At 42.1% G+C, this 12801-nt stretch overlaps 1 protein-coding gene across 4 annotated transcripts in view; it reads right to left on the reverse strand.

Annotated features, from left to right (window-relative positions):
• Positions 1 to 993: 993 nt before the first annotated feature.
• Positions 994 to 12801, reverse strand: part of STXBP4 (syntaxin binding protein 4) — a 68177-nt gene continuing 56369 nt past the window's right edge. For 3 of the 4 annotated variants that reach the window (XM_039390233.1, XM_039390232.1, XM_027749782.2), the window contains one exon: positions 994 to 3870. In XM_039390233.1, coding sequence (XP_039246167.1) covers positions 3759 to 3870 — 112 coding nt within the window. In that variant the 3' untranslated portion in view covers positions 994 to 3758. The remainder of the gene's footprint in view (positions 3871 to 12801) is intronic. The other variant, XM_027749787.2, reaches the window with a different exon arrangement.

A 12801-nucleotide genomic window follows, 5' to 3' on the forward strand; every position in this document is an offset into this window, starting at 1 on the left:
ACCAACCTATTAAATCCAAGGCAACATCAGCCACTGTTTGGGGGAAAAATGTAGAATGAGCAGTAAATAATCAAACCACCAAAAATCTGAACAGAACCTGGATGGCACAACCTGTGAGCTGGCTGGTATTTTTAGTGTAACATGAAAACAATCCCCAGGGAAAGGCAAAGCTGGTTACAGAGGACAGAGGTGAGGCTTTAGCCACCGGTCTTTGATTTTTGGTAGACTATCACTGCAGGCAGTAAGGGGAAAGATTTACTAAGGTATTTAGGTACCTAAACATGCCTAGCAGCATTTATAGCAGCATCTAAGTAGGTTAGGTGCCTAATTCCCATTAACTCCACCAACGTGTTTAAGCTGCTAAACATCTTTGCCAGGCTGGCCCCAGTGCCTGGGCTGACAGGTGCCTGTTTGAACTGGTGCAACTGGGCTCATTCCCAGTCAGGCTGATGCTCCTTGGAGCGGGTGGAATGGATGACACACAAGGACCAGGAGCACAGAACTGAACAAAGGCTCCTGAGCCGACTCAGAGTTTTGCTACTGACTTAAGGAAGAGCCACACAAAAGTCACTCAGAGCAGCATTTGCAAAAAGGCCACTGAATTCTGGTGCTTGGTTTGGAGTGAGGATTAATGTTCCTGCAGGAGTATCTTGAGCTGAGTGTTAAGAATCCCATCAGTTCCCAGAAAAGTAGACATTTCACAGGCCAAGTCAGAACAGCATTTCCCGAGCTCCTGGACAGCCTTTCCCACTTCACAGCCCAGCCTGTTCCACAACCACAAGCATTTTTCTTAGAGGATTGTCCTTGTCCTCCCTCAGTGCCATCAGGCACCTCCTGCGTGTCAGAGACAGGCTTAAAGAAATGAACCAAACCACTCCTAAAGCAGCCTCTTACAAGAGGCATTTGATCAGATGAAGAATATTACATGGGACAGATCTACTCCCATTTAAAGCTGTAGTTTCATTATTTTAAAGGATACAACATGCACTTTAATATATTTTCTACTTAAATTTTTTTTTATTCAGGAATAAAAATGAAAAGTTGCTGTTTACAGCGTTGCCTGTGTTGACAACTGCTCTTTACAAATTCTGTTCAAGTTACCCTACAACCATTTTCTCAAAATACACAGTTCAGTTTAATCAAAATAATTTCACAAAACTATTTCATAGAAAGGAAGAGACAAGGGGAGATCAAGAGAAATAACCTAGGAAACAGTGTATGGCAGCGTACAAAAATAGATTGGAACATTTGGAGATTGCAGGTATGAAAATGTATTCCCCACCACGGAGAACGTGAACTAGTGGATTATGTGGAGAGGTAAAAGCTCACTGGAGTAGCTGGAGAGATGCAGAGACCTATTTCTAACGCCTTTAATTTCTAGGCAAATTTATAAGAGAGAGGGGGGAAACAGGCTCCAGCTTCTGGCACGTTCTCATCCGTGGGTGGGGACAGGGAGCAGAGCAGGCAGATCCCCCCTCGTGCACAGCAGGCTGGGCCTCCCCCGGGATCATTCCCAGCTCCCCGGGAAGGGCAGGCAGCACGTGCAGAGCTGTCCCCCTCCAGCTGAGCCAACAGAAGGACAGCTCTAAATTGCTCCCCGTGAAGTCTCTGCTCCTGCAGCCTCCCTGATCCACAGCCCCCCGTCCCTAAATAGCTTCTCCTCTTTGGAACACCCGGTGAGTTGTCACAAAGCCACAAGCAGAATAAATCAAGGCTGCAAAGAGGGAAGTGGAGGTTCCAATCTCTCCTGAGCAGAACTGGAAAACTGGAATCTCTGTGCAGGCTGGATGTCACGGAAGTATGAACAGAAAAGAGCTGTCATAAAGCATCCAAATGATTTCTACAGCTACAGCAAACACCACAAGGAATTCAGAGCCTCATATGTCCTCTGTGGGTCATGAGTCTGTGCCATTTGCAGAAAAGGGATTTAAATAAAAATGCTTCTGGAGTGTCCAAGCCTGAAGCACAAGCTCTGTCCCTTGGGACTGTGCTCTCCAGGAGCACAAAGGAGGCTGTGAAGCTGCAGGAGCCACTGGGGTAAAAAATGGCTAAAATATTCATGTGTTATTGTTATGAGAAGTTTTCTTAGAAATATAAGTTACTGTGGGTCTGCTGAGCAAGCTTTTCTTAATCCACACCACCTGTGTAGATTCACAGATAATTTGGGTCTGACCTAGTTAAAAGTACAAAACAAGTTTTTGCTATTTGCTTATTCAATATATCCTGACATCTACTTCCAGCAAAGCCTGCAAAAGCCTCTTTTGTGAGCTGCACACTGTTCCTCCAGGAAGAACATTTGGTGATGTGTCTGCAGCTCTCAGACCAAGTGCAGGAGATTCCTGCACTGCTATTCAGAGACATGACTTGGATTTCAAAAGAAGGTGTATTATTTTGACTCAAAAGGATCAGCAGCTCCAGTGTGCCTGACCTGGCACAGTTCTGCAGTGCTGAGGACAGAGCGTGTGGTTTGAGGCACCAGAACTGTGAGGAAGTCTGAGCTTTATATCCATTCCTCAGAGGACAAGGATTCTTAAATCCAGTGACACATCTACTGAATACAGACCTCAAAGATGTGACTGCAGCCTGTGCCTTCCTCACACTGTCACAGCCCCCTTCTCCCTCTTGCACTGAAGGTCAGAGACAGAGTTTTCCTTTGGCATATCCATCAGTGCTTCTGCAGAGTTCAGGCCTGTCTTTCATTCATTAGTAACACCCACCATTACACACACACACACATACATAAAGAGCCTCCAGAAAAACACAGCACAGAATCATACATTTGACAAAGCTGACATCAGACACTGTGCTGTCAATAATGAGATTTAAAATATCCCGTGCTATTGAGGTAAACCCAAACCTGCTCATTAACTTGCGCCAGCACCCCCCGTCATTTTCTTTATCCTCTTTAAATCATCACCAGTGTGTACAAAATGATTTTGTTCTACTTAAAGACCAGCTCTGAGGAGGTGACTGATTTCTGCTGATCCTGGAGGTGGTTTCACAGGTTTCATTGTACTTGAAACTTCACAGCTTCCACTGAAGTATTTGATGTGTGTATGTATCGGTTTAGCAGAGCACAAAAGTAGAATAATTTTCATTCTTGCCTCATATTGTTGAAAGAGCATGGTGTCCTCTACCAAAACTTTCTTTTCACTTGACAAGATATCAAAGACTCATTTTTCTAAAGCTCAACAACTATTCATAATAAGTATTCATTTTAAAAGTCATCAGAGCTCCAATACTTGTAACAAATAGCTAAATTTCTATTAGCAAAACTTATTTGCAGATTTCTTTCACAAAAATAAAGATTTTCAGTAAAGCCATCTGCATTATACTCAAAAGCATTGGTTCAAAAACCCCAGCTGACCTTGCATCTCAGTCAGCCATCAGCTGGAATCCGCCACCAACTGTCCCATCTTAATCTCATGTTGGCCAGAGCCGTGAAAATTTCACTTCAGGTCAGGTCAATTATGTCAGTGGGGAAGTCATGGAAAGACTGGACTGGGCCCTAAGGTGAGACTGATCCCTGCACACCAAAGTGGGACAGATTAAGGACTCCTGCAGCACCCACCTGCATCCTTTGTACCCCCATCAACAAACCCACCTCAAAAATGGCAGAACCTCCTCCAGCTTGAAGGGGAGAAACGTCACCAGGTACAACTACATTACACTGGAAAGCAGGCAGATTAAAACCTGGGCATCTTCTCACTAAGGAACTGGGACCAGACTAACTACTCCCTGTCAGCAGCCTCAAGCCCTCAGCTCTTGGACCCGGGCAGGTCTCTCATTCCATCCTCCTCCTCCTCGGAGCAGAGCAAGCTCAGGGCGCTTGTGACGGGATGGATCCAGGACGTTGTCTGTGTCACGTGGCTGAAAAGACACAAGAAATGCCATTAGCAACCCCAAAGAGGCTCAGAGACCTCAAACCAAGAAACACCAGACGCGGTCTGGAGTTGTAACGATCATTACGACACTTTCAAACGCAGAATTGTCCTTTTCTTGCGAACTGTGAGATTTTTACAAACAAGATGTGGCGTGTTCTGGGTGCCAGAACCTGGACTGAAGGTCCCATTTCGCAATACAGAGAGAATGCTTTTGTATGAGACTCCTGATACACACTGGTGACATTTCCTGTTAATTATCTGAGCTGTAGACAATTAATCCAGCAATGATGTGCAGCCCAGACAAAGGAGTCTTGTGAAACTCCAACATGGTTATTCACATGGCCAGCACACCAGTTACAGCCTGGGGAACAGTGGGCAGGAGGAAGCTGAGCAAATGTGGAATCACATCCCAGAAATACGCTCAGCTCCTTAGAACATGAACCCTGGAAGTGTTCAAGGCCAGGCTGGAAGGGGCTCTGAGCAACCTGTTGAAGGTGTCCCTGCCCATGGCAGGGAGTTGGAACTAGATGAGCTTTAAGGTCCCTCCCAACCCAACACATTGTATGATTCTATGATCACTATTTTAGCATCGTTAAGTCATTCCTCTTCTTTCATAAAAAGGCTGGTGAATAAATCAATTATGTTTACATGTCCTCTAGACCAGTTCAATAAAAGGGTGTCAGTGCTGATTTTTAAGGCTTAAACCCTACATTTGACAGGCAGTCTAAGCTGCTTTCCAGTGCTGGGAAAGCTTCTCTATGAATGGCAAGAGCCCGACCCAGGCTGGGTAAGGACAGATCCATGGGCTGGGTTTAGTGTTTGAGGGTGAGAACACTGCACACCTTGTGATTGGTGTGTGCATGTGAGCCATACTGTGTGTGGGCAAGACACTGCCTCTGCTCCCTTCTGGAATAATGTGTGCTTGGGAAAGGAAATAGCTTCTCTTCACTTAAAAAAAAAAATCCTGCTAATAAATTCACAGTTTTTGTAGTCAAGTCAGTGCAAAGATTAATTCTGTAATGTAAGTTCACTGCATGAACTAGCTGAAAAATATTGTACATATAATATACACCATGAAGGACAAGCAGCTCTTCTCACAATGTCTGACACACAGTGTCCCTAAAGCCCATGTCTGTACTCACCTTTCAGGTGTTCTGGCTTAATTAAATATGAAGTGCCATGATGGAACTACTCTAGATTTAGCTTTTCAAGTGAAAACAGGCTTTGTCTTTCTGTCTTTAAAAGCACTCTCTTAAATACCTGATTAGGAATTTGAGTGCATGTTCCACTACACTGAGTTATGGGTTTGGGGATCACTGTTCCCATCAACATGATGGTGCCATGATCTTACCTGGTGTTTAAATCTTTCATTTGAGTACACTGAGCTCAGACTCAGCTGGGTATGATGAGGATGTTACTGTTCACCAAGAGGTGAATATGATGATAAGGTAAATCACAGCTCAAGCTGAATGAATAAATTACCCTGTCTCTGAACGGGTAACAGGAATTTAGGCACCACTTCAATTGAAGCAAGGCCTGAGTAAAGACCACACAAGAAAAACAAAATGTGGAATATAAAGACCAGCAAACCCGAAGCCCCAGTTATGTGTAAAAGCAATTCAGAGGTGCTCTTTTGGTGAGAGCAGCACTGGATGGACTCCATTCCTTTACGAGTATGTTACAAAAATGTCCATTACTGGAGCTGTAGAGAGCAGTTTCACAGGAGTTAAAATATAGGGATAAATGAAAAACATGTTCCTACAGGAGGCACACTGCAGCAGACACTGACTACTCTTAAGCACAGTAATTGTTTCATTCTAAGAAAGTGAATGTACCGTTTTTACTGGGAATGAGAACAACTTGCCAATGTTTCCAACGTTTACCTTTACGAAGTCAGATGACAGCCAACATGGAGTCCTTTTACACTGTTTCATGAGAGACTTGTGAATAAAGTCTATCTAATTAAAAACATCATTCCTACTGTTCCACAACACAGGGAAATGTATATAGTCACATTTATATTATGAATATATTTATATTTGTAAATATACAAGGGAAAATATCTTTGCTGTATTTTTCTGCAATGTTTTCTACAATGTAAGGAAATGCCTTCTCTTTTCCTAATTTAAAAATTCAATAAGGCTTTATAGTGAAGATAGCAATTTAAATTGAAGTCCCAGCATGTGATTTCATTTATCAGTGTAACAACACAGAACTCCTTCCAACACCTGCAGAATCATGGGAGCTGAACGAGTTGGATTCCATCCATTCCAGCTCTGCCAATGCAAGATTTATTGCCTACACTACTATTTTAAGTGTTTATATCGACTACTTTTATCAAGCCATTTCTGAAAGATCCATTATGCAGTTTAAATAAGAATAAAATTACTTTTAAATTTGTTTTTCTGCCCACTTGACTTCTCCATGTAGCCTGCCCTGACCTGCTGTGTGCCTGAATCCTTAGTTCCGTTTTCTCCTGAGCACTCCTGTGAAATGGGAGAAGCTGCACAGAAGAGTTACAGGGAAAGGCATTCACAGGGCTTTGGTACAACCAACTTAAAAATTCCTTGTTAAGTGTTTGTTCTTCAGAAGGTTTTCCTCCTACATACCCCAGGGCCAGGAGGCAAATGACAGCACGTCGAAGTTCCTGCTACTGCTGCAAGAACCTCAGTTTGCTCTCACACAAATTAAATGCAAAAAACCCTCCAGACCTTTCATAGCGCAGAACTGTGGCACTGAAATCAGGATTACAATTTTCTGTATTCAGTGCCATAACACTGGTGAGAAAGAACTAGTTTTCATCCCCTTTCAAAACACGCAGGGCCAAATTTTGCCCCAATGTCAATCTGCTGCTGTAGATGCTTCTGATTTGAACTCGGTTCCTTTCAACTTGCACTAGACTTTATCCCATGAGCGACTCTCCTAGGACAGTTTGTTTTAAACCCTTTGCCAAAATCCTTACTAGGAAAAGAGCTCTTATAAATAAACATTAAGTCCAGATACCACGTCTCACATTGTAGACAGACAGACACACACAATACGCGCAGATTATTTAGGCAGAGAATAAATGTATAAACCCCGCTGCTATTTATTTTTAGCTCTCCAAAAGTGCTGTGGCTAAAGAGCTTTGACATAATCAGTCCGAAGAGATAATCCCAGATTTACTGGTTTGCAGAACATTCTTGTATTAGACATACATCCTCCCTGATTTGTGTGTTGGGGCCAGCAATAAAAGTGAGAGGGAGTCCAAATCTACCTCTAGGTATTGCATAATCGATGCAACTGGTTCGAATGTTCAGGGGATATTTGGAAAGCCAGCAGCGCAAATTTCAAGTGCGCAACGTTTTTCCATTTTGCAAATCTTCCTTTCAAAAGTCTAATTTAGCATTTGCAGAGCAATTAACAACATGTAAGGATTTTTAGGTTTTCAAACAAATCATTGCTATCGGAGGGCAGCCAAATTTATTGTTAGAAAACAGAAACATCTGATCTGGAAATATGTCAGCAGATTTAGTCTGTCGTTTTAACATTAGCAAACTGCAGGACAAATTTTAGAGCTCGGGAAAACAAAACAAGAGAACAGAGGGATGTTTTGGCAAAGGAATAGTGGTGGATTATTTCAAATGCCATTATAATTACCCTCCTTATGGCTCTGCCTTCTTCACATGGAAAATTATTTCTTTTAAAATGACAACTACAGATGATCTTTTAAGAAAAGAATCACTCAAAGAAAAACTCAAGAGAAAAACTAATTGAAAAAAAATGTCTACACCTTAGATTTTGAGCATTATCAAGACATACTTTTCACCTTAGATTGTGTTCTCCAGCCAGGGCCAAACTCTGGAGCCTGACAGGGAATTGTGAAGTCTTGCAGACCACTCAAGTGCTGCAGGTCCCAGTGCAGGATGCTGAGCTCCAAAGCAGCCATGCAGCATTCTTGGAAGTTGTTTTCCCTCCCCCCCTCTCCCCATTTTGACATTCATAACACCTGGCTCAATGTTTCAACTGCACCAGGGTTCCTGAGCTTTATAAGGAGCAATCTTGTGCAAGAGCCTTTTGTTTGAGATCTGTTCAAGAGAGGAGATGCAGCTTTAAACAATTAGTCAGACTCTCCTAATGAACAGGGACCACTGCTCTTTATGGGCCAAACAGGATTTAGTTGTAGTTGAACTTGGAAAGCCAAATTCTGGCCTCAGATGAGCCCTGTTTTTCTCTACCAAACAGCTTTATGGAAGGTGAAAATGAAAGCAGAACTCTGCTCATAGGAAATAACACAAAGCCCACAGTAGCTGTTTTCCTCCTAAATGAGCACACCCCATCAACTAAACCCACATAATCCATAGTGATAATTTTGCTAAACTTTTAATCTTTCTTACCTTACTTTTTGATTTCCCAAATTTCACTTGCCCTTTAAAGTGCAACGATGCTCAGCTGAAGAGCATTGATGGAGCTGTTCCTGATCTGCTCACAACTGCAAACCTTTGCTGAACAGCCTGAGACACGGGCACTGCACACTCTGAAAGCTTTACTCTTTGCTGCTTTCACTGCTATTGAAATAATCATTAAAAAACGTAGCAAAGAAGAGAATAACTCAAACAAAGCCCTGCGAGATGTAGATGCAGTAGGTTGGAAGGGGACATGCTCTGCACTACCCAGAAATATATTCCAGACTGGGCTTTTGTAGTTTTTAGACTTACATGCATGTCCCAGTGGGAAGTTTTGAAGTTCCTGAGAAAGGAGGATGTGCCATCTGCTAGAGGAGTGGGAATATGGAGACTGCACATCCTCTGTTACCCGCTGGTATGCAGGGCCCCGGGCACTGGAGGCTAATGAGGGCCAGAACAACAGGAAAATAAAGAACAATGCCCCTCAATAAAAATCCTGAAACTTAATCCTTCCTCTAGATGTTCTCCCATCCTCCCTGCTTGCTCTTGCACAGATTCTGTGTTGCTCTTTGCCTTGAATTACTGCCTTTGTCTTTTGTTCCCAGGCCTTTCTCTTCCTGTTCCCCCCTGTGCTTGGGACAGCCCTTTGCTTAGCAAGGATCCTTTTTCTCTTCCAAATTCAAATCTCACACCTTAGAGAAGGTGTCTAAGCTCAGAGACCCAGCTCCTTCATCTTTATTTTACTCATGTTTCTCTCACTTGCTAAAGCAATCTCTTGGACCATGATCAATGCTCCTTGGGCACCTTTGGAAATGCTGCATAATTAGAAAATACACCATCAAACAGAGATCCTGCACAAAAATGGAGCAGTCCCAGTTTGCACCAGCACCTTGAAGACCTTCAGAGGTCATGGTAGGGAGAGGCAGAGTCACTTTTCCTCATGACAGCAGGTGACAATGGAGCATCTATTGGAGCACAGGGAGCAGAAGGCACAGGAAGGCAGACCATGGGATCGCGGCAAGAGCAGGGCTTTAGTTATAGAGGAACCCCCTCACGTGACTGTGGAATTTAGATAAATACAGCAGATATATACAGCAAGATTTGGTACACAGGGTGGTCAAAATGCTGGATATGTGCTAGTTCTCTTGCCCTCAAATCCCTACCTGACAGAGTCTCTAAATCACTCCATAATCAGTCTGAATATAACGTGGAGTTACTGGTGCTGCACCCCACACATGTTGAGAATGCTCTCCTAGGATTGCATGATTTTTAGGAGCAGAACTATTTCTCAGCTTTCAAGAGCCAGTGTTTTTGATACCTTGCTGTTGCCCCTTATGAATTTAAACCTGGTATTAATTCTTTGTGTCTTCAGCACCACAAAAGCTCTCGGAGCCAGCACACACCTGCAGAGCCAGCCAAGGATGGTGTCTGTCATGGTTGGTATCCCCTCTGGAAATGCCAGTGCTTGGAAAGCAGATGTTAAATGCTGTATGGGGATACCAAGTCAAGCAATGGAAAACTCTTGCTATTTTGAAAGGCAAATGCTGGGAGGATCTGCAAGGAATAACTTATTCTGAGCTGTAACTAAAGCATTTTACAAAATAAGACAAGTGAGTGACATTGATGCAAGCATAATCTATCAATCAACCCTGAGAGCATCCAGGGACAACAGTTTCCAGACACAAATCCTAAAGGCAGCTTGCATTCAGTTTTTGCATTGTATTTATCAAAATCATCTTATTTTAACTGAAACATTCATTTTTTTTCCTTTTCCCTTTTCTGTTAAAATTGGTTTAAGCCTGTACCCTCTTGCAAGACATTTCAAAAGGAACATACAACATCTAATAGTTCCCCAGGAGATGCTGGGCAGGTCCTGGAAGATGGCAGTGACCTTAATTTTATTGGCTGTAATAACATCAAGAGCACTTGTCACCTCATGGAGCTGTGTCCTGAGGCAACATAAATGTTGCTTGTATTTCCCTCAGGGATCACAGATTTTGCTTGAGTATTAATTAAAGATTGAGGCATATAAAGTGAAACCCCAGAAGACAGTCTTGCTATTTATTCCTTGATTAAACCGATTAAACCCTTGTCTAATAAGAAAAACCTGTGAGCCATTTCAGAAGGCAGTAATCTCTAGGAAGAAGATTTATCAAGGCAAATAGTGTGCTGCATCATTAAAAGTTGTCAACAATAAACAAATGGCCCAAAGTAAAATAAAACCAGTAATAACAGTAAGATCTGAGCCAAGGCTGAATCAGCCCTAAGGTTTGAGTGACAGAATGGCACTGTTTGAAAGCACCACCTGAAATCTGTCTCCCCACTATCAGCCAAGTGCTGTTTCTCTAGAAGTGCAAGTTTTAATATGTGCAGTTACCCAGAGTTCTGTGTCTCTAAGGGAACTTATAAAAATTCTGGTGCCATTTATTTGCAAATGCATCAGAGCACACTCAAGGTTTGTGTTTAAACTACACGTGTACTAACGTGACATGAAGCTGGAGTGATGGTTTTGGCCCAAAGCACCTTGCTGTGCTTTGATCTGCCTCTGATGGCTCTCCCAAATTCAAGGGAATAAAATAATTTCAGCTCCTTGTATTTTCTCACAGAAGAAATTTTAACAGCTGCCTTCTCTGACAGGCCAGAACTTGGACAGAGTGTGCAGGATCTGTGGAAGCTGAAAGAATGTTTCTCCATTTTGGTTCTTGATATTAAAAAACAAACAACCTCTTAGGAAAAAAGATTGCCCAACCAAAAGCAGCTTAAGGTCTTAACATTCTTGTATTACAAGCTCATGTTATCATAAAATCCAATGCCAAGTTTCCTGGTTTTACATCTGAGATTATTTTCCTTATAGTCATGCAAAATGATTTCAGTGAAAAATCAGAGAAACTGAATTCCAAAAATCCCAAAGAAACATGTCAGGACTTCTTAAATTCGTGTTACATCTGAAGGTGTGTGAACTGACATTATGCTGACAGGTGCAGACTGCTTTGGATCCTTCTACATTAAAAAGTAGTAATAGCAGTTAGCACTTGGTTAATGCTGAGCCAGTTCTATTTAAATATTTGCCATTTCTTGTGACTACACAACTATTCTTTCTCTATTTTCAGTTAGAAGGACTTGAGAGTGACAGGTAAAAGAAAACATTTTCAAAAATCACCTCTATTTTTCTGGGGGACATGTACAATAGGAAAGGTCTGATTTTAAGAGATGCAAAGTAACTTCAGCTTTCTTTGAAGTCACTGGAACCAGCACTCCACACCTCAGAACCAGCACTCCATGCCTCAAAATACCCATTCCTGCCCACAAAACATCAAAGTTAAGATGGGGACACCTACAATGATGATTTTGATAACTGCTAATTTTGGTGGAACTAACTTGCCTACCACTATACAAGGAGCTGGGAGCAGGCTCTGGATTCAGTCCAGAGGGATTTCAATTGCTGTTGAAATCAGGGTGGCAGATCACGGTTTTTCTCAGTTTGCTGCTCTGAAGTGACTGAAACTTGTGTGGAACACACAGAAGGTTATACTTCTAGATCAGGTCTGCTGTGATTTGAACTTCATTGAAGTTGATTTCTTCCAGGAAAGTTGATTTTCTTCTAGGAAGAAACCAACTAGGACTGGTCCTCCAACCCCTGCTTGGATAACCAGGATATTGTGATATGCCAGGATGTACTGGAATGAAACAGCAGAGGCAAAGCTGGACACACCTCAGTGTGCTGGGGTTTGGGTCCTCCCTTCATAAAGGTAGTGCTGAGTACACTTATCAAAGGCACAACTTTCTTTTTGCAATTTACTTTCCAGTAAGTAAAATCAACTGTGATTTATTTTCCTTTTATGACGACACCTTTAACTCTAGTGCTATAAAACATCAGTGTTTATACTACAGGAGTTCTTCCTCTATCACACATGCTTTGCTATTCTTAGTTCAGCTGTAAAATCATAAACAGCTTCTATGAATGCCCAGTTTTCAGTAAAATGAATGGTGGGTCTTTCCCAAGCAAGACCAAAAAAACCCCGGAATATTATAAAATATTGAATATAGAATATATGATGTGTCAGCTTTCCAAGTAAAAACCTGATTTGTTAGGCATGATTTCAAATTCCACCAGAACACATCATGTATGGTTTTTACTAACCTGTATTTTATAAGTATTGACTTTAGGTTTCTACTAAACATGAACCAAATTCTCTGCCTTCCAGCGAAGGCACCTTCATTGCCTTCTTTGACACACTGAAGCACAAAAGGCCTGCATGGAAAGCTTCTGATTTTTAGATAAACTGCTGAAAGATAACCTTAAATCAAACCTTACTGTTTCCCCTTTGCTGTAAGGTAGAAAACATCACAGGCCCTAATACATCTGAGGGAGAAGATCCCAAAAGTTGAAAACATTTGGTAACTTTTCCTTGCCTTTCGGGGAAATTTCAGATAAATGTTCTTGAGGAAAATAGCAGTTAACGTGGAATATTTGGAATGTAGCCCTATTAAAATGCTAGAAAAACAGTGTTTACAGGGGCAAAATTCACAGC

This window comes from Pipra filicauda, unplaced genomic scaffold (assembly GCF_003945595.2).
Source record: "Pipra filicauda isolate LSUMZ 115617 unplaced genomic scaffold, ASM394559v2 scaffold80_size11013439_pilon, whole genome shotgun sequence".
NCBI lineage: Eukaryota > Metazoa > Chordata > Aves > Passeriformes > Pipridae > Pipra > Pipra filicauda.